The sequence below is a fragment of the Cenococcum geophilum genome (genome assembly GCF_001692895.1).
Source record: "Cenococcum geophilum 1.58 unplaced genomic scaffold K441scaffold_67, whole genome shotgun sequence".
NCBI classification, from domain to species: domain Eukaryota; kingdom Fungi; phylum Ascomycota; class Dothideomycetes; order Gloniales; family Gloniaceae; genus Cenococcum; species Cenococcum geophilum.
Genome location: NW_027137625.1, coordinates 739,657 through 762,431, shown reverse-complemented (window position 1 = coordinate 762,431; position 22,775 = coordinate 739,657). Strand labels below are relative to the sequence as shown.

At 37.8% G+C, this 22,775-nt stretch overlaps 1 protein-coding gene across 1 annotated transcript; it reads left to right on the top strand.

The window, feature by feature from the left end:
* The first annotated feature begins 15,939 nt into the window (after positions 1–15,939).
* Positions 15,940–19,070, top strand: K441DRAFT_621226 (uncharacterized protein). Its single transcript, XM_067645963.1, has 6 exons — positions 15,940–16,192; positions 16,244–16,365; positions 16,412–16,670; positions 16,726–16,830; positions 16,885–16,953; positions 16,998–19,070. Exons 1-6 carry the CDS (start codon positions 15,972–15,974, stop codon positions 18,679–18,681), a joined length of 2,460 nt encoding a protein of 819 aa, XP_067497997.1. The 5' UTR covers positions 15,940–15,971; the 3' UTR covers positions 18,682–19,070.
* The last annotated feature ends 3,705 nt before the right edge of the window (positions 19,071–22,775 follow it).

The following is a 22,775-nucleotide window of genomic DNA, read 5'->3' as shown; positions in this document are numbered from 1 at the left end:
AGGTCTCATTATTGATACTAAGTAGATTATAGGGACCTAACTAGAAACCAGGCTGGCCTATAGGTCCTTCTCTCCATGCCAGTACAAGTAAGTTAAGTGGTAGGTCGTGAATTATGGTTATTTTAGGGCCGTTGCGCATATTAAGAGCATCTACTACTTAATATTCGGCTCTAATCTTCTTAACTTCTTCTATGGCTTTCCTAAGGGCTATAGCTTATTATATAACTGTAGGGTTAGGTGCATCGGATTCCACTATACGTGGGTAAGCTTTAAATACCAGCAAGGTGGGTATAAGGCCGTTAGGGCCTACTAAATTATTAATTGCCTTAAAAGCCATTTATAGAGCTATATCTTTATTAATATCCGGTAGTTTTATAGTAATAATATAGTATATGCGGCAAAGGGGACTGTAATAGCGTTCTACCATTCTAATTAAGTTATAGGCTTTAATGGGTACGCTTTTTATAATCGTTCCAAATGTTATAGCGTACTACTTAAATTCCTTACTTATAAAGTTCTTGCCTATATTATATGTAATTATATTAGAAGGTCCTAAATATGTGTTGATCTAGTATATTCGTAGTACATCCCATATATGTTTAGCGCTAATGCTTTATAGCTATCTGCTAGCTTAAAATTATATTCCTTTATTAATGATGTATAGAAGGGGTGCGCTGTTAATATACATAATATTAACTATAATTAAGTAGTTAAAATTAATATTATTACGTATTGTAAATCTAAATCTGCCGGGTAATTTTCTGTGTTTTTAACAATAATGGCAGTAGCGTATAAGATGGTTTAAGGTCTTGCTATTAACGTTATATCCTAAGCGCTTAAGTACTCGCGTAAGGTATTTAACTAAAGGGTGGCCAAAACGGCGATATAGTCGTTTTAGTTCCATATTGGTTAAGTAGCAAGGGTTTTGCTTAAATAACTTAGTTAAATAAGTATATAGGGATATATTCCAAAGTAGGAAAGGGTGGCTAAAACGACGTACAACTAGTACTATACTGTGAGATGTGACTAGTAAGTTCTTTAAATTGTTAAAATATACTTATAAGTGGTTTATATCTGCTAAGTAAAGCAAAAATAGGGTATTAACCTTAATAATATAAAACTTAATTATATTAATGGGGGTAGCTACTTTAGCTAATCTGATTAATAAGGTTAATTTAATACCGAATTATACGTTAACTATGCCTTGCGTAGTTATATTAAGTTATATATTGGTATTAAGTCTTTAAAATACTAAGAACTAACCATATCCTACCGTAGAGCGTTTAGAGGCTCCTATATTAATTATAATACCTAGAAAGCGGTCTATAGTATAGTGGGACGTAGTCGTATTATAAGCAAATAGGTCTTTATTAGTTACGAAAGGTGTTTATACAAAAGGAGTTACGCTATCTATAGTTGTGACTAAATAACTAAAGGCCTTATTTGCTAGGTTAGTAGCCATAAGGGTTACTTCCTATTGCTTAACTTAACCAAAGGATATATAGAAGTAATTAATGTGCAACTGATTATTCTAGTCGACTATCTCAGTACTTATATTAATAGTTAGTATATAAAAGACTTCTTTAAGCTCTTCTTCTAAGTTAATACCATTATTATTCTTATAGTCGGCGATATATTAATTAAGGCGTTAAGTAAAGTGATTATTAAACTTATTAAACTTGTCCTTATTAATACTTCTAAACTAAGCCTTCGCCTCTTCTTATTCTTCCTTACTATACTTCCATAAGCAATAGTCCTCCTTATTATATATAAAGTAACGTAGTTTATGTTAAGGAGGGAATCGAAGTCGATTACAATTGCGATTTCGGTTATAGTTGTCTCTCCTTCTAAGGTATTAGCAGTCTGTATAATAGGCTTAAACTTATTCTAAGTTCTGCTTTTTATAAGCCGTAATTAAGGATTGTAATTTATTAATAAGGGGGCCTAGTTTATCTAGTAGATCTAATACAGCAATTTAACATGCGGGAATCCCCTAACAAGATATAATAAGCTTATTATAGAGAAATGGGACTCCTTATAGTTCTGAATTTAGTCTATACTATAGTTAAGAGAGTTTAGTAACTAGTATCTAAAGACATTAACTAGTTAATTTGTCCGCATTTTTTATATAACTATCTGTAATAATATCAAATTCCATTCGTTAAGGCTTTTACATTTAGAACTAGGTCCTCTAAAGAAGCTATAAAGTGACTTATAAGCGTCCTTAAATATAAGTGTAGCAAGTCTAGCATTATAGTAGTAATCTAGAGCTAGGCCTTATAGCATAAGTAGGAGAGCCTTAAGGTAGGCATTAGGTGGAACGTCTGCTCTATTACAGATATTATAGAAGATTATTAACTTAAAGTTAAAGTTTCCGCTAGTACTACTATATTTCTAGTCGTTCGTATATAACTTAGCTGCATTTACTAGTTCCTTTCCATACCCTAGTATAGAAGTAGGTACTATAGCAACGGGTATAGTAGTAGTATGTATCGTGGCCTATAGAGGTAGAAGTAGTAGACTTAGAGGCAGAGTTATTTAAGACATTAGTAGAGTTATTGCAGGTGTGCTTTTAGGTATTAATTAAGGTATAAGGGTTTATACAGTCTTATGTTTTAAGCCGCGTATAAATACGTTAGTAAGTATATTAGACTTAAAGGTGCTATTAAATTGCTCCTTATAGGCTTTATTAAATTCTTCTTAGCTCTATTTATGTTAAGTTTCTTTAAGTAGTATATTAGCCAAAACTTATACAAGCTTAGTACGTTTATTATTCTTGTGTATATACACTCCTCCTTTATAAAGAAGGAGGAAAAGATTCTTAAGGGTTTTAGTGCTAGCTTAAGAGAATATATCTATAATAAACTCTTTAAAGTCTTCTTAAAAGTAGTCCTATAAAGCGCTATTAATAGAGTTATTATTATTATATTCCTATATCTTAAACTAAATATAGTCTATAATATCATCATTAGTCGCAGTTTGTATATTAATTCTATTCTTCTATTACTCTGCCTCTACCTTCTAGTCTATAGGTATAGCCATCTTATCTAGTTATAAAGAGGTTGTTAATAGAGGGTGTTGGTGTTTATAGAGAGAGAGTATTTATAGTATTTATAAGGAGGGAGAAAGGGTAGTTAATATAAGTTATTAAAAACTTAACTTTTAATAAGGTGGGAAGCAATATCCTTCTAAATCTAGAGTGTATTATTTAATTCTTAGCAGTAATAAGGGTCTATAGGCGACGGCAAGCTATTAAGCTTCTAGATTATCCTTAGTACTCTCTTTAACTAAAATAAGGCCGTTATAAGGTGGAGCGTTAGACGTCTTCTAAACTAATACGTATTTCCTAATCTATATATACTCACTAATCAGTGTTAGTATGCTTTAACAACGTGCAGAATATATATATTATAATAATATATACTATGCGGTGTTATTAGTGGATTGTTTTTCTACTTATAACGCGCGTCACACATATATATTGGGCGCGTCCTGCCATGTTCTGCCATATTCTGCCACCTCGCCATTGGCTCACTTACCACTAGTGTATTAGCCGTGTCCTGCCATATTCTACCATATTCTGCCATCGCACTATTGGTTCGCTTACCACTAGCGCGTTAGCCGTCCTCGCGATATGTCCAACGCTTCTAGCTACAGTAAGCTATTTATCTCCTTTTATAATACAAAGGCGGTTAAATGCAGAGATGATATTAAGTTTTATATAGTAGCGAGCCTTACTTAGTCGGTTTAGCGTCTCTTATATTAATGGGATTGGATATTAATTTTTAACGGTAATTGTAACGATCGCCCACCGAGCCAAACGAACGCAACTGGCCAAAAAGGTATAGTGTCGAACCAAACGGTTCGACGGGCTCGGTAACTAATATAGATACGTTTGTCCCTGTTGTCACCTGATAATGCATCCCTTCTTAGGAGCGCACGACCGCGGGCGCCAACGTACGTATACGTTGCCCCTATCAGAACCCTTGCCTAACAACGCCTCCCTTAGGGGCGCACGCGAGCCTTTGGGCGTCTCATATATATTAGCGACCTCTAGCAGCTACGGTCGGAACCCCACATGGGCCGTGACCCTCGATCGTAAACGACACATATTACGATCGGCCAATGCTAAATGAAATTACCCCTGTGTATAACTGGATTCGCATTCGCGGACCAGACGCGTCCGAAACTCAGCCACGGAGAACTCCGCATTTGGTTCGACACTCTGTGACGATCGCCCACCGAGCCAAACGAACGCAACTGGCTAAAAAGGTACAGTGTCGAACCGAATGGTTCGGCGGGCTCGGTAACTAATATATATACGTTCGTCCCTGTCGTTACCTGACAGTAATAGCGCTAAGAGCTTAGTAGTTTATATAGAAGCGTAGACCGCCGCTAGGTTTCTTAATAAAGATTTGTTAGGACGCCAAGGTCCTTAGGGCATGTAGTAACGTGACAATAGCGGGATGCAAAGAGTTTCTGGTTCTTGATGAAGTAGAACTGTAGAACTGAATTCTGCTGTTCTCTGATGCGGGGCGACTACGTTTTGTAGGCGCCTCGCCTACGCCTCGCCTGCGCTAAGCCGGTTATGGCCAGTGCGTCTCTATGGCCTAATAATTGCCCCCCCCTTCTTAAGCGGCTGTCCTTAGCCGACGCTATTATATAATAGGAGTGCTATTATTGTCCTTCTCTAAATAAAAAGTTTTTAATAAATTTAAGTAAATCAGACAATGTAACGATAGGATAATATAAGAATAGGATAATATAATAATAGGACCTTATAGAGATCTATAAAGGTAGGAGTTCTTACCTAGGTAGGATATCAGATTTCCCTTCTAAGTCCATTCCGATTTTTTTTTAGCCTACGACTCGCCTTCTCCACAATTTCTAATTAATTATAAATCGCAAGCGCTAAGCTGTCAGTTCGCCTACTCGCGAGCTTTCTATAAGTATTCTTTATACTAGCTTATAGCTGTCGCTAACCCTACTAAGCGCCGTCAAAGCTCCTACGCCGCTTATAAGCCGCTCCCCTAGCTTTGCTAGAACTAATCTGTCTCCGTTACACTAAGCATGTAGCTACTACTAGGCGGGCTACCTACGGCAAGCAGGCTAACCGCAATTGCGGGTACTACTAATAACTAAATAAGTCGTACTAACTAGTACGTCTAAGTACATTAGTTTAGGTTTTAATAGCTAACAGACTAGGTCCCTAAGGCCTTCTATAGCCGCCTAAATAAGCTGCTCGCCCTTATTAATAGGGCTAAGCGCTAGCGGGTTACTGGCGGAGACATAGCTAACCTTAACGCTCGCGTTGCTACCGCCCAGAAGTCCTTTACAAAGGATATTAAGGCCTTAGTGCGCACCGGCGCTAAGTACGGTCTCCGCCAGCGCCTAAAGGGCGAAGACTTTTCCCTACTCTAAGTACAGGAATTATAGGCTATCCGTTATACTCTCAAAGGAATTCTTAACGTAATGCGCGCTTTAGTACATATTATAGCGCAGGTATTTCGCCGTTATAGCGTATACTAATAGTACCTATAGGCTAATATGCCTCCCATTATAAGGGATAAGGAGGAGGATAAGGGTAAGGAGGATGAGGAGGAGGATAAGGAGGGAGAGGAGGAGGAGGAGGAAGAGGAAGGAGGGGAGGAAAGGGAGGATTTGTTGGAGCTGTAGAGTATCTATATTTCTATTAGCGTACTACTATTACTTTACCGTCGTTCCATTATCGCCCCGCTAGTAGGGCGTAATATTAGTTATAATTAAAAGTTTTTTATTCTTCCACCTACTTTCTTTTCCGTTTACCCCTTAGGGTAAAGTAACTATTATATGTCTCCTTTGCGTCCTTATTAATGTCCTCTACTAGGACCTATTTATTATACTCTTTTAGCCAGCCTTTCTACTTAACTAGGTACTATAGGGTTTAGTTACGTCCCTTCCTTCTATATACTTCTTCTATCTTATATTAGTCCTCTTAGTCCTCTTAATTATCTAGCTTAATAGGCCCTAGGAGAGGGTCTCTAGTAATGCCCTTATATTATTTATATAGCTCTAGCAAGCTAATATAGAACACTAGGTGGATACGGTAAGACATAGGTAGATATAGCTGGTATGCTTACTTTCCGACTAGTTTAGCTATACTAAAAGGTCCAATAAAGTGTGCTATAAGTTTCTTACTTGGCCTTTTTAGTTTAAGGTTTTTAGTTAATAGTAAGACTAGATCCCCTACTTTGTATACCTGTAGTTAGTAACGACGATTATAGTATTTTACCTGCGCCTCGGCGGCGTACTCCTAGCGTTTTACTAACGCTTCGCGTTTAAGGGATATTCTTTTAATCCTCTTAAAGGCGGCTAGAATAGAACTACTATCGTCTGCCTAAACCTTATATTCTAGACGCGGGTGAAACCTATAATAGGTATAGAATGGGCTTATACCTATTGTGCTATATTTAGCATTATTATAGGCGAATTTAGCTAGCAATAAAAGGCCTACCTAATTGCTCTGCTTTTCGTTATAGAACACACGGAGGTAATACTCTAGGGTTTAGTTCTGGCGTTCTATTTACCCGTCCGTTTATAGGTAAAAGGCTATACTTAGCCTATGTTTTATCTTCGCAGTAAAGCATAGCTCCAACCAGAACTTACTGGTAAAAATACTGCCGCGATTAGATATAATCCCCCTAGGGGCTCCAAAACGGCGTACTACTTTATTAAGGAAGAGATCCGCGAGTTTGGTTATAGTAATAGTTTTTACTATTAGCAGATATAAGGCCATCTTAGTATAGCGGTTGACTATTACACATATTACGTTATATACCTTATCGCCTCGTTTACTAGGCGGTAGGCCTATAATAAAGTCCATTGTAATTTCCTACCATAGCTGTTCTGGGTAAGGCAGCGCTTAGAGCTTACCATAAGGGCGATATTAAGGCGTATGTATACGTTGGTATATATTATAGGTAGAGATATAGTTTATAACGTCCGCAGTTATACTAGGCCAGTAGTACTTACGCGAGAGTAGATTTAGAGTCTTTTTCTTACTAAAGTGCCCAGCTAGGGTATTATCGTAGTAGATCTGTAGGAGTTCTGCACAAACTGCTAGGTTTAAGGGTATATATAACCTCCCGTGGTAATAAAGTAGTCTAGCGGAATTAAACTACTATACTAGCTTCGAGCGGGCGCGTTAACGGCGTCTCGCCGTATCTATGCTGTTGCTACGCTTTTGCAGCATAAAGTTATCTTTAGTCTAAAGTCCTTTAATAAGCTTAACAACTATTTCCGTACTAGACTTATAAGCACTCTCTTAAGTACTAGCTTCTCTAACTTAGGTTCTCGTTACACGCTGCTTAACGGTATACGTATAGGTTGCCTAGTTAAACCGTAATGCTATATGGCCCAGGCGTACCGCTATTAGGTCGCCGGCTTATAGCTATAGAAACGACACCTCTATAGAAGGCTCGCTTTCCTATACACCTAATAGGACTTTTACCTTAGGTTAGTGGCCCTATATTCCCAAAGTCCTTTAGAGCAATAGTAGCATAGTGTCTTCTTCTGGCGGACCCCCTGCGCCTAGGGGTCGCCTTAACGGCGCGTCTACGGGGTTTGTTTTTCCCGCCCTATACTTAATAACAAAGTTATAGGCAGCTAATGCTATAGCCTATCTGGCTTACCGTCCATTAAGGGCTTTTACTTTTATAAAACCCTTCAGATTATTATAGTCTATAAGCACTTCTAGGCGGCTTAATAGCCCCTTAATGTAGTGTCTCTAATGCTTAAAAGCCTTTATAATAGCTAGTAGCTCCTAATTATAGGTCTTATAATTGCGCTCTGCTAGCGAAAGCTTCCTAGACTAGAAGGCTATTAGATGCTAAAGGCCGTCTTTAAACAGCTATAATATAATAGCTGCTAGGCCTTATATTAAGGCATTAGTTTCCAACCGTGTTAGTAAGCCCAGCGTATAGTGTCGCAGAAGCGGCGCCGTCGTAAAGGCGTCGCAGAGCCGGCGTATCGCCTGCTCTACCTCTTCTGGCTAACTAAAAGGCCTAGCTTTACGGCCGTTCTTTACTCCCTTAAGGAGATTAATAATAGGCTTCACAATAGTAGAGTACTTATAGATAAACCGGTAATAGAAATTGGCAAAACCTAGAAAGACCTAGACATCCCTATAGGATTAAGGGCTCTTCCACTTAGTAATGGCTTCTACCCGGCTAAGATCTATCGCTACACCTTTAGGACTAATAATATATCCTAGGAACTTAACCTCTTGTACGCTAAACCTGCACTTCTTAAGGTTTGTATATAGTTAATATTACCGCAACCTACGTAGCACTTCTAGTATGTAGCGCCAGTGTTTCTTTGGATTTTTAGAGAAAATTAGAATATTATTAAGGTAGACCATACAGAAGACGTCTACTAGTCCTAACAAGGCTTAATTAATATAGCCCTAAAAGGTCACTAGTCCGTTAGTTAACCTAAAAGGCAAAACTAAATACTTAAAGTGGCCGTAACGCGTGCGGAACGCCGTCTTCTACTTATTACCCCAACGGATACAAAGGCGGTGGTACGCATTTATTAGGTCTAACTTAGTAAAGATTTTAGAACCTGCTAAGCGGTCCAAGGTCTTACTAATTAATAGTAGTGCAAGATAATTCTTAATTGTTACCTTATTAAGGCCTCTGTAGTCTATATAGAGCTATAGCTTTCTATCTTTTTTAGGTACGAATAGGACAGGTACCCCTGCGGGACTAGTACTTGGTTAGATCTAGCCTTTAGCTAAGGTATTATCTAAGTACTCCCTTAGTACCTCCAGCTCCTTAACTAAGAGGTTATAAAGCGGTCCATACGGGGCCTCCTATCCCTCTTCTAGGTTAATAGTATAGTTACCCTAATAGTATTAGGGTAGCTTTCCTACTTCCTTATATAAGAAGACATCGCTAGCTTCTTTTAACTATAGGGGAAGAACTAGTAAGCTGCCGTCGTCTTATTTGCTAGGTATTAATCCAGCAACCACTAGGGTAAAGACCCTAGGTTCCTTCTAAAGAGACTCTACAAAACCCTTAGGGGTTTATAGCAACAGGGACGAGCCATCTAGCTTCCATTACTATACCTTCGCCTTATAGTTAATAAGAAGTTAGGCCTTCTTTAACCCTAGTATACCTAGGGTAACAGTAGGGGATGCGTTAGCCATTCTATAGCAGATAAGGGTTACTTCCCTAATCCTACCCCAGCTGTCCTTTATTTGTAATAGTACCTTATAGGCTTTATAGTAATATACCTAAGTTTTATTTAACTAGAAGTAGGTAGGCAATTCTGCGTCTAGTGTTTTAAAGTTACACTCTATTACAAATCGCTAGTTAATTACATTTACTTTAGCACCGATGTTAAGCATTACTAAGGTCTCTTTTTAGATCTGCTTAAAAAGGACTTTACCTAAGACAGTAATAGCTTCCTTACAATCTAGTAGTAGCTTACGCCCTATAGGTATAAGGGGCTCCGAGGGCGCCTACCTTTTCCCAGCGTAGAGATGGCGTTTATACTGCTTAGTGGCGGCTACTATTGCTATTACTGCTCCGGGCATTATCGCTACTAATATCCTAGCTTGCCATAATTTTTGTAGTTTCCTTTAGGCTAAGTCAAACCCCCAGCGGTATTACTTCGCCCCGCCGTTAAGTTACCGGCGGTGGTTTTAGAGTCCGTTCTCCCTAAGTTACCCAGCTAGGTAGTCTTTGTATTTAAGTTTACGGCGCGCCTATTGCTTCTACCCTATAGGGCGCTTACACTCTTCTAGTTTTCCTCTAATAGGGCAGCTAGAGAAACTAGCTGGTCTCAAGTTTAAGGGAATTCTTAATAGTTGGTAATAGCAACCCGTAGCTTTGGCTATAGCTTCACAAACAAATGTATTATTAAATGCTTTGCATTATAAGGAGGGTTAATTTACGCTTTTAAGGAGGTTAGGTAAGCAGCAAACTTATTTACTAGTTAATTGGTTCGCTGCATTGCCTTCGCATATATTAGGGCTATATGGAGTTCTCGATTAATAGGACTTTTAATTTAGTTAAGTAGGAATTCTATTAGCTCCTCCCAGGTAAATTACGTGTCTAGGTAGTTATCTTTATACTATAGCTAAAGGGTTCGGTTGGTCTCCTTTATATATTGCATAGTAAACGCAACTTTAGTATCCTTATCCGCGAAGCCGTCGTGCTCTAGGCGGAATGCTAGCTTTAAGCTATCGCGGAAGTCTTGGTGCTCTTATATAGTCTTATCATAATATAGAGCAATCTTCTCTATTTTAACGGCCCGTTTTAACGGAGCGCCTATTATATTAGTAGCCTTCTGCTTAAGGTTTAGACGCATCTGGCTACTATCTAAGTACTCTAATAGGATAGTTTAAGGTTATAAATCTAGGTTAGGAACGGGAGTCGACGTTACCTTACCGCATTAACGCCGTCTTAGCACTTCCACCTCTTCCCTAAGCGAGTATAGTTTTCTTTACTCTAGGAGTTGTAGCTTCTCGTTTTCTAGCCGTTGTATTTCTTCCTATATATTCCCTTTATCCGTAGCTTCCGGTTCTGTCCGGGACGACATAGGTTCGCCTATATTGTCCTAGGGCCGATCCCTAGACTTAGTATTACGCACTACGCTAGTACACCCGCGTCTCGCTATTAGGTTAATAGGCTGCGATATAGCTAATAAATACAGGTCGTCTTCTTAACAGAGGGTTGCTACTACGTAGTCGTGGCCTTTGTAGACCGCTGTGTTGTCGGGCCACTACCCTTAAAAAGGGATAAGAATTTAGTACTGTTAGGACGCTAAGGTCCTTAGGGCATGTAGTAATATAATAATAGTAGCGGGATGCAAAGAGTTTCTAGTTCTTAATAAAGTAGAACTGTAGAACTAAATTCTGCTGTTCTCTAATGCGGGGCGACTACGTTTTGTAGGCGCCTCGCCTGCGCCTCGCCTGCGCTAAGCCGGTTATGGCCAGTGTGTCTCTATAGCCTAATAAGATTACTAGTACGGCTATAGGCAATGAGCTTGCTCTAATAAATTCTTTACTTAGGTTCTCGTCTAAATACTTTTATAGCACTTAGAGTTTATTTTAGGATATCCTATATAAGGGTCTAAATCTAGGCTGCTTTCCTTCTTTAACTATAATCTTATAGTTATATAGTTAGTATTCCGGTAGCTTATTAGCTTTTTTTTATAAAAAATATATCTAGGCGGTAATAATACTTTACTAGTACCTTTATGGCAGGGTAAGTATACTTCTTTAGTACTAAGGCCTTCTTATTATTGGCCATTATAATAGCGAAGATTATATATTTAGGTTTCTTAATAAGTTGTGCTAGCGGGGTAGCTCCAATTATACGGATATTTAGGGTATTAAGCTTACTTAGGTTATCTATAGTTTCTTATATAGATTCTTGTTCGGCTTTAGGTTTAGTATTAAGTATAGAGTTAGTATTAGATTTAGGTTCGGGTTCTTTAAGTATACTCTTTATAGTAGAGTACTAGTCCTTCTAGTATTTTTGTATAGTAAGCTTAAGCTTTTACTTAACGCGGGGTAGTATAGTACTTAGGGTCTATTTATAGGGTTTAGTGGAATTTCTAGATCCTTAATAGATATTAGTAGAAGTCTTATATTAGTGGAATTCGGTAAAATTCCTAGACTAGTAAAATTAGGTAGACTTCTTAGATGTTAGTAGAAATTTTAGACTAGCAGATTTTAGTAGATTTTTTAGATTTCGGTTTTAGGTCTAAGTAGTAAGTTATAAAGCACTTCTACTTATAACAGGAGGCGGTAAATAGAAGCTTAAGGTTGTTCTAATTAATGGTTACCTTATATAGCTTTATCTAGGGTTATTTAAAGATTACTAAGTAACCTAGGGTAGTAATAAAAAGTTTAATTAATTCTTTATAGTTTAGGTATTAGAGTTTTAGGAATACTATATAGGTAATATAACCTAAAACAGTACGTTTGCTATTAAATTTAAATACGTTAATATACTGGTTAAGGGGGATTAGGGTAAAACTATTATCTTACGCAAAGATCTTATTAATAAATCCTATACTACTAGCTCCTATATTAATTAAGGCTTAAGCATTAACCTATTAATTATTCTGCCAAAGATAACAGTTAACGGTTATACTATAATCCTAAGAGTTAGAGTTTATAACATTTAAAGCATTTAACGAGATCCTAAGGCAGAGCCATTTTAAAGAGCGACTTAGCTCTAGGACCTTCCTTTTAGAGGCAATTAGGGCGGAGTTCTTATATCATACCGGTTATAGCTTTGTTCTTATAAGTAGTACTTACTAGATATAGGGCTAGAATTAGATAAAAATTAGAGACGGTAACCGGAAGATTAATACAGTAAACAGCCACTGGTATTAGCCGTTTGTAAATTGTATTAAGGCATAAAAACGGAGCAGTATTTTAAGATATAAGCGTTACTTCCGCATTTAAAGTAAAGGCTAAGTTTAATATGTCATTCTTATTTAATAGACCCTTTTAGGGTAGAGGAGAGGGTTTTAGTATTAATATCTATGGCATTAGGTCCTTACAGGTCTTAGGTAGCTAAGGGGCAGTATATTAAGGTGTATATTTAGGCTAAGGCGTAGTATATCGTTATATAAGCTATTAATAATATTAGTATAGGTACCTATAACCTAATAACCTTTTAATAGAATTTTATAAAATTTTTAATATAGCTTATTAAATACTAAAGCTATAATTTTATATAAAAATATTATAATATATTATAAAATATAAATGCTTAAAATTAAGTTAAAAAAGTACTTTTTTAGTAAAGTGTCACAGTACGTGCGGACTGTCAAGGTACAATGTACGAGGTGACTGTATATAATTGACAAACGATGTCGTGTAAGGATCTATATAGGAGGTGAGTCGGTATATATATGTCGGTTAGGGGTTAGGTCCGTACTCATACATACGCGTACACAAGCCATAACAACGCGTCAGGTCAGTGCCGTGATATAAGGCTTAGTATTATTAATAATCCTATTAATAAAGCTATTATATAGCTAGATTATATATATATTTATAGGCCGTCAAAAACGGACTCTGCACTTATACGTGGTGACGGCTACGAACCTAAGTCTTCGAAGTTTAGACTCAGAGCCAACGCAGAGACGTCGTATAGCGTACGATACGACCTAGTGGTGGTGGTTATAGGTATTATGGACAGTGGTAAAAAGTTTTTATATGGGATAGTAAGATCTTAAAAACAACCACTAAGTGCCCCTTATAGCAATAATAACAACACTATTCTCCTATTAAGGCACCTATATAATCCAACATAGATATATAGCATTCGATAACATTCCCTAACCCCCAATAGAGAGTATTAACGACCTCTTACGTTAACAAACAAGCGATTGCGAATGAGCAATAAGCAAATATACGGCCCCTTCTAACCCTTAGGGCAATCGCCCGCGGAGTATACGGTCACTTACTATTAACTATTAGATACTACCTAGCAGCCTAAATAACACCGTATAGTTTTCCTATCTCCTTTTAAAAAGTAGTAACCCTTAGTAAGGGCCTAGTAACTAGGGCCTAGGTATAAAAGATACTTAGGTATATATATCCCGCTTACCTTTTAGTATAATAGTTTATAGATAAATCCCCCTTACGCCTTTAATAGGCCTTAGGGGGGGGGGGAGGTATAGTGTATATGGCAATAGTTAACAAGAGATAGTATATAGGGGGTGGTTAAAATACGGAATATAACTATAAGTGTATAGCAATTAAACGGCAAAGCCTAGCTAGGACGTAGTAAACCCTAGCTAGGATAAGCTAGAGAAGGAAGTAGTAGTTCCTAAGAAGTTTAAATATCTAAGGAGGACAGGACGTAGCCGTAGGCCTATAGGGCCGCCGCTATGGACGAACATGGTAAACCGGGGTTTTTTATCCTACTAAGGTGGCTTATAGGGTTTTTCCTCCCCTAAACTGCAGGGTTTTCTTCCTATAAATTATAAGTTTTCCCCCTATAACGGAGTAGTCTGCGTAGGCCTAGATAGGATCTATATTAGACGTTAATTAAGAATTACTACTACTATATATATTTATATATATTATATAAATAAGTGTTTTTAATATATATATAGTTTATTAATAATATATTAAATAAATTATATTAAAATTTAATATACTTAAAATATATAGTAGTAGTTCTTTAATTAACGTCTGATACGGATCCTATCTTAGCCTACGCAGACTACTCCGTTATAGGGGGGAAAACTTATAATTTACATGAAGAAAACCCTGTAGTTGGGGGAGGAAAAACCCTATAAGCAGCCTTAGTAGGATAAAAAACCCCAATTTGCCATGTTTGNANNTAGCAGCGGCCCTANNGGCCTACTNCACGTCCTCCTCCTTAGATGTTTTAAACTCCTTAAAAACCACTACTTCCTTCTCTAGCTTATTAAAGCTAGGGTTTACTACGTCCCAGCTAGGCCTTGCTAATCAATTGCTATGTCTTATTGTCTCTTTATATCCCATATCTTACCCATCCCCTATATGCTATCTCTTATATAAACTACTGCTATATACGCCTTACCTCCCCCCCCCTAGATCCATTAAAGGCGTAAGGGGGATTCATCCATTCTAACTACCGTAATACTAATAAGCGAGCGGGATATTATGTATTTGGGTATCTTTTATGCCTAGGCCCTAGCTAGGCCCTCTCTAAGGGTTACTACTCCGTTAAAAGGAGATAGGGAAAACCGTGGGTCGCAATCTAAGCTGCTAGGTAGTATTTAGTAGTTAAAAACGGCGAGTAACCGCATGCTCCGCGGGCGACTGCCCTAGGGGTTAGGAGGGGCCGTATATTTACTCGTTCGTTCGTTCGCTTATACGCTCGTTTATCCGTTAATATAAGGTCGTTAATGCTTTCCATTGGGGGCTAGGGGATGCTTTTAAAAGCTATTTATCCACGTTAGATTATATAGGTGCTTGGTAGGAGAACTAGTGGCTATATTATAAAGGGGTACCGTTAGTAGTAGTTTTCGAGATCTTACCATCCCATGTGAAAACTTTTCACTACGCCCCACAACGCACACAACCACCAGGTCCTACTTGCACGCGCTGTGCAACGTCTCTGCGTTGGCTCTGGGTCTGAACTTCGAAGACCTAGGTTCGTAGCCATCACCACGTATAGGTGCAGAATCCGTTTTCGACGGCCTACTTAAAATATATATATTTATATTATAAATAAAGATTTTATATAATAAATTAAGGATATAAAATACTTTACTATAAGTAAAATTAAGTATAAAAAATATAATTAAGCTTATTATTATATCTAATATAATAATTGAAAAATTTTAATATATATAAAAAGCAAGCTTCTTTATTTCAAGTTATAACCAATAATATTTTTTAACTTTTATTTTATAAATACCTATATCTACTATACAATAAGCTATATTAATTTTTTATTTATTAATTGCTATTATAGTAATTAAGTTATAAGCATTTAAATATAATTTTTTAGAATGATTTTTAGAACTATATATAAGCTAATTATATATATAAGCTAGTTACTAATATATTTAAAAAAGCTCACTTATATAATAAATCTAGATATATATAATCTAGCTATATAGTAGCTTTATTATTAATATTATTAATATTATTAAGTTTTATTAAAAAAGTACTTTTTTAACCTAATTTTAAGTATATATATTTTATAATATTTTATAATATTTTATAATATTTTTATATAAAATTATAGCCTTAGTATTTGATAAGCTATATAAAAAGTTTTATAAATTTTTATTAAAAGGTTATTAAGTTATGGGTGGTATAAAAAGGTGTATTTGGGCAAATTTTGGTGAGGAAAAACCGTGCATTGAGTGGGACCGTGCACGCAGTGGTGAAGACTGCTAATGTGTAAGAGATTCTGACCCGCGCAACCTCGCCTCCCCAAGTCGAGCTACTCCCCGGTTCAATGCAGCTCTGGAGTCAGCCCCCGGTTCCTACAGTTGTCATGATGGATGACTACGAGATCATTGAGCCTGCCCTTGACAGTCTCGCCGTAGCAGCACCAACGAAGAGCTCCATTCAAGTGCCATCGTTCGGATCGTCTGTCATTGAAAGTAATCGTAAGGACGGATACTGGGTAGAAACATTCCACTTTAGCAGTAAGGATCGTGTATCAGGCATCATAGCGTAGGTAGAACGTCCTTGTGGCAGAAGAGCTCTTCGTGCTAATACTATCAGTTCTGGCCTTGTCTCAGGCCTGATCGAGTTGCTCGACAACCCAATCGCCGAAGCCGAGCATCAAGCGACAGGAGGCTGCAAATGTAAGCGTACCGCAGCTACCGAGAAAGATCTGACTAGAGGTTTGTGATCGCTAGTGACCATTTACATAGAAGCTTACTTCTACAGAATGGACAAAGTACGAGATTGGAAAGTTTAATTCGCCAGTGGCGGTAGTAGCGGTCGACATCACCAAGAATGGACTCATGGACCTCGTCATCTGTCACGACTATGGACCATTTATGCTAGAATGTGACCCGAAAGGCGGCCATGTGACCTGGCTCGAGAACCCAGGGAGGAATGCTCTTAAGAATGGCCACTGGAAGGAGAGATACATCGGAAGATGGCCTGCCATGCACCGAGTGAAGGCTGGACACTTCACACAGAAGTAGGTTATACACCAGGCATATCAGGAACCTAGGGTGCTGACCGAGAATCAATAGGTCAGTCCTTGAAGTCGTTGCTGCGTCTGTGGTGTATGGACAGCATGACAAGACCACTCCGATTCCAATCATCCGCTTCCAAGCTCCGGAAAAGGTTCTAGAAGCGTCAGTTTATTACCACGCCACATGCTTACAAACCCACTGACCCATGACCTACAGTACCGAATGGCCTCGCGACATCATAGACGACGAGAACTTTACGGTCATCCACGAGGTTACAGTCCGCAAGTAGGTCGCTGTCCCGCTGGACGCTCGCTGTGCTGACCCTCCAGATTCGACGGTCCTCAAGGCCTCGATTCAATGCTGATCTCCTCGCGAGAAGGCACGACTCGCCTCTTCTACAAGAACAAGCAATGGCACCGAGACTTGATCTCCATCGGCGAGCCCAAAGAAGCTCGGCAATCTCCGACTTCCGAATCGCCTGGCTCTGGCGACCACTGGGGCACTGGCTGCGCAGACGCAGGCAAGGTTGGAGACGACCCATTTGCGTACATCGCTACCCTAGACCCATTCCACGGCACCACTGCCTGTGTTTACACGAAGGAGAACCGCGGCATCGAGAGCCAAAAGTGGAAGCGACATATCCTCGACACTTACGGGACTCCGAATCAGCAGCTGAAGACCGGTGATGGGCCTGGCCACTTTATCGTTTGCGCCGACTTCGATGGCGATGGCGATGATGAATTCTTGCTTTCGCTGTTCGGGCCCTTGGACCGCGACGACAAGGGCGAGTCCATTCCACCAGCCCCTGGACCCAATCCAAACAAAGGCATCATGTATTACAAGGCTTTGGACCTTGAAAATGGGGTCTTTGCGAAATGGAAGATTGCTGAGGAGTCTTCAGCCCGCCTTGCTCTCGGCAACTTTGGAGGCAAGGGCTTGCTGGACTTTGTATCCATGAAGTACAACGTTAACCGTTACTACGAGGAACCAGAACCAGTAGTTACACTGCACCTGAGCCAATTCGCCCCTGTCAAAGCTGTTAACAGTGTCCCATCAATCGTTCCTACATTCTGGGACAACGAGGGTATGGTCTATCTCCGCAACCCCAAAGACGACAAGTCCGTTACTGAGCCTTCAATTGTGCCACTGATTGAAATAGCCGGCCACGCCATCAACATCGAGGTCTACCCCAAGTGTCACTCCGTCTTCATTGGAAAAGACGAAGGTGTCAAGATCATCTATGGCTCCATCCAGCGCTTCAAAGACAAGACACCCTGTGATCCCAAAGCCCCTGACGACAAGGGCCCCGACCCTTTGCCTGAGGCCATTCGTTCTCCATTCGGTGTCCCGCCTTTCACCGGCTACATGACTACAAGCCACTATAGCAGCTGGCTGGCCGCCAAAGACACTGGGGCTATCCTCCTTCGCCTCAAGCCCACCACCAATCCCACCACCTACCCCACTGCCGCCGACGTTCCTGTCTCCACGAAGCTCGACGTCTCCCACCTTGGCATCACCCTCCCGCCCCTCGCCTTTAAAAAGGTCGACTCTCTCTGGTGGGGCAAGGACAACCCTTTCTTCAAAGGCGTTGCCTTTTACAACCTTTCTGGCTTCCACTTTCGCTTCCTTGCCACCAAGCAGCCCATCGCGCACATGCAGTTCTGGACTGCAGGCACTGGCGTTAACTGCGGCGTACACAACCATTCCGACAACATCTTCTCCGAGATTCATGTCTCCCTTTCTGCTGGTACGAAGACTGGGGGTATGAGTAGGTTGAAGAAGGAGTACGAGGGAAGGATGCCGGAGGAATACAACAAGCTAGGAGAGGAGGCGTTCGAGCATCTGGAACTGAAGGCGCTGGAGGAGCATGGCGGGATGTGGGAGCGGGATCCCTATGGGAGGCCAGTGAGGGGGCGGGAAAATGTGGTGAAGTATCCCTGGCATAAGTGGCAGGCGGGGAAGGGGAAGGATGTGGACGTTTGGATGGCGCTAGAGTTCAATCCTGAGCTATAAAAGTACGCTGTCAGGGGCTCCGTTAAATGCTAAGTAAGGTCCACTCGATTCTTTATCTAGAATACACATATAATTTTGTAACGGCCTTTCTAGCGGGTCGGAATATTATGGCGTTGTGGAAAGTTCGTACGCCTGCCAAGGCGAGGTCACGTGTGTGCCAAGCCTGGCACCTCAAAAGCAGGTATCGCGCACGCTTATACCGCGTTAAGAGTAAACTAATTATTATTCGGGGTATTGCCGGCGTAATGCCTAGGACTTATCTGCTCCTAGTCTTCTATAACGCTTATACCTAACGTATTTCACAAGCGAAGTATCGACACAAGCGAGTTATCGAAACCAATTCCTTACCAAAATCTATAAAATCCACAATGAAGTATCTTAACAACGACTAAATAAAAAACTCTAAAATTTTAATAGATTATAAACATTAATTAGAAAAAGTAATTATTACATTTTTATAGGATAAAACCTAATAATTATTAAGATATTAAGTTTTAGTCTTTAAATATAAATAAAATATTATATCTTAATAACTAGTAGATTTATTAATTTAAAATTTTAATATAGGCTTTAAATTATATGTAAAAGTTTAATTTTAAAATTTCAGAGTGTTTTATCTAGTTGTTAAGATATTTTGTTATAGATTTTATAGATTTTGGTAAGGAATTGGTTTCGATAACTCGCTTATGTCGATACTTCGCTTATGAAATACGTTATAGGGAAAGTTATAGTATGGGCAGCCGAAACCAGGCTGCTTTTACGCCTCTTATATATTCTAAAAGCTAAGGTTTAAATTAGTGTATAGCTAACAGGTTGTAAACGGTTTATAGTTAATAGGTTTATAGTAAATAGGTAAATAAAATAGAAGCAGATTAGTTTTAATAGAGTAAGGTAGCGTTATAATATAAAATAGTTTACTTTTTATATTAAAATTAGGCTTTATATAAAGCTGAAAAGCTTAAATTTTAGATTTTACTTTACTAATTGTCACAGCGACTCAGTCAATCGAGGCACGAGCGCCGTTTAGAACGTATGCAAGCCTATATAATTGGTAGTCTATTGACCCGGATATTAAGATAAGGAGCAGAAGGTGGAAAAGGACACGTCTATATACATTTGCCAAGGCTTAAGCGAGCCCCATGACTAGATCCGTTACGGAGCCGTAACACTAATACAATATAATTTTATATATATACCCTTTTTTAAATCTATTATGCTCTTAATAGTTTTAATACTATATTAATAGATACCCTATACTTATAATGGTATTAGGGCGTATTACTTACTAATTTCTACTATATTCTGCTACCTATTATATTATTATATACTATCTAGTACTATTTCTTACTATTGGCTCGCGTACTATTAGCTCGCGTACTACTAGCGCCTTAGCGGCTCGCGCTATTAATTTGTTTACACTAGCTCTAATAACCCCCTTTCCTTTTCCTTAGCTTAATATCTTTATTAAATAGCAGTTTATAAGTTTTAGTTTAGAGGTAATTATATAAGCCGTTACAATACTTTATAAGCTCGGACCCCTAGAACTTAGTTAGCTCCTAAACTCGGCCACCTAACTAAAATTAAACCACCGACTTATTAACCTATTTTCTCTATAACGAATTAATCAATATAGACCAAAATAAGTAGAACTTATAAATGGCTGTTATAGATTCTAAATCTGATGTTTGTAAGTCTATATAGAAAGCAGTGTTTATATATAGTGTCCCTTTAGCAATCTTAAGCGATAATTAAATGGCAGACTACTAGAACAATTAATGCACCAATATAAATAGCAATTAACTCCTATATAGTAGGCCTTCCTTACCAATTAGGTACTTAAATAGGATTTATAGAAAATTCCCAATTATATACATAATTATAAAATAATAATAGCTTAAGTCTCTGGTTAAGGTAGTAATACTAAGCCCCTTAGTAAAATATAGGTAATTAGCTACTCTAAATAAAATCTTTATATAAAAATTACATATACCTAATTAATAGAAGGTATATAAAATAATAGGGTATAACTAAAGTAAATTTAAAAGTTTTATAGCCTATATAAAAGAGTGTAAAAAAGGTTAATATATAGGTAAAAAATACCTAAAATATAGACAAATTTAGAGTTATATTAAGCATATATATAAATTTAATTATAATAAAACATATTGTTGGACTCATAAGGGGATATCACGTAGCTACGGTTCGTAGATAGTATAATAATTGTTATTCTTATTCTTTTTTAATTCTTGAAGAAAGGGGTAAGGAACTTAAGGTTCCTCACCACGCTAGTGCCGTGGCGGCACGTAACGGTAACTTGCCGCACATAACGGTAACTTGCCATATATAGTGGCAATATGCCTTATATAGTAACCACTTACCTTTATTCCTAACACTGGCAACTCTTCTTTTATAGTTGCTATTTATATATATATACCGCTTAACTAGCGTAATAAATATTAATCCTTTTTACTTACTATTGCTATTATAATATAAGTCTCGCTATTCTAAAATTTGCCTCTTAGTACGTAGTGCTTTCTTACTTAGGAGTTATAGGTAGATATTATGTTTAGAGGGCCGCTAAGGCGCTAGTAGTAAGCGAGCTAATAGTAATTTTTTATCCCGGGGATGGAAAATCCTAATTAGCTAGATTAAGTTAGGCTCCCCCTCTAAAAAAGTCTTAGCAAGAGAATTAAACTAATTAGATAACTTTAACTGCCGGTTAAAGTTCCTAGATATCTTAAGACCTTATATAACTACGAAATTTCTAGGGACTCCCTTTTAACCTAACCTTTAACTTATATATATAGAGTATTTATATTAATAAACGTCTCTAGTGCCTTGTTTAGGTTCGCCTTTATTATTATATCTACTAGGTTATTTTAGCCATTAATCTATTAAATCTTAAAGAGTTTTTAACGCTTATAGGATTACTAAAGTGCTATAATATTAATTATAAGGCGCTTCTCTTTTATGGTACCAAGCTTAACTAAATACTGATAGAGGGAATATAAGTCGGTGTATACGATTATAGGGATAACGGGAAGTTCGAGTTAATCTATAATTATCTTTAGGGTAGTTCTAATTGCAATTACTATATTAACTTCACTAACTATTCTATATATCTCTAATACTAAAACACTTTAGGTAACGCGCTTGCTTTTAGTTAAGCTCTAATAAATAAGATTACTATAGATTATAAAGTTATTCTCTCTAGTAAATTCGCTTGCGATAATAATCTTATATCCTAACTAGGAGCTAAAATCTTTATTATTTATAAACGATCTATTAATAAATATAAAGAGCTTAGCGGTAGGAAGATTAATAGGTATATAAAGTAGTCCCCGATCGAGATAGTTTATTTACCAGAAAAGATATTTATTTAGGGCAAGAATATTATCCTTAGTTGGTTCCTAGTGTTAGGCGGTAATAGAGAGATTAAATAAAGCCTTAGGTTAACAGATAGAAGTAATATAAGCTCCGTAAGCGCGTTGCTCTATATATCCTTGCTTTAAGGAATTAATATTAATAACGTTAATCTTCTTACCTTAACCCTTCTAGCGCAAAGCAATAGAATTCTTATTTAGGGAGAGAATGCATCTATTAAAGAGTAATAGTATTATTAAATTAAGCTTTTCTTTTAGCTTTACTATAAGATTTACCTTTACTAGCTTATCTTCTTTAAGAGCTAAGAATTGGTCGTCCCCTAAGATAATTATATTATTAGTTTATATATTAATAATTCTAAATGGAGTTCCTATAGTTATAATAAGGAAGCAGGGATTAAATATAGAAGTAGTCATTAAAAGCTTCTCTTTATAGTACTTACTATAGGTAGCCTATTAGTAAGTTTCTACCTCTGCAATTCTATATAATGGCTTAAGTATAACCATAATTGTATCTTTAGAATACTAGTGGCGAATTTGCTCCAGAAGGTATACTAATATTAAGCGCTAAAGGTACGTCTCTAATTAGGTATAGGCTTAAGTAATATCTTATAAATAAACCGCTATTCTATTCTTTATTAAGGAGGAAGCTAGCGTAATAATAACTTACTAACTAGCTCGTTAAATTGTAGGAAATTGCGTAAGAATTAC

Excerpts from the sequence above, each read along its gene's own strand:
- K441DRAFT_621226 (XM_067645963.1), top strand. The coding sequence starts at position 15,972 with ATGCAGCTCTGGAGTCAGCCCCCGGTTCCTACAGTTGTCATGATGGAT. Across the intron at positions 16,671-16,725 it reads GCTGGACACTTCACACAGAA|GTCAGTCCTTGAAGTCGTTG; the intron begins GTAGGTTATACA and ends GAGAATCAATAG. Across the intron at positions 16,831-16,884 it reads CCGGAAAAGGTTCTAGAAGC|TACCGAATGGCCTCGCGACA; the intron begins GTCAGTTTATTA and ends CATGACCTACAG.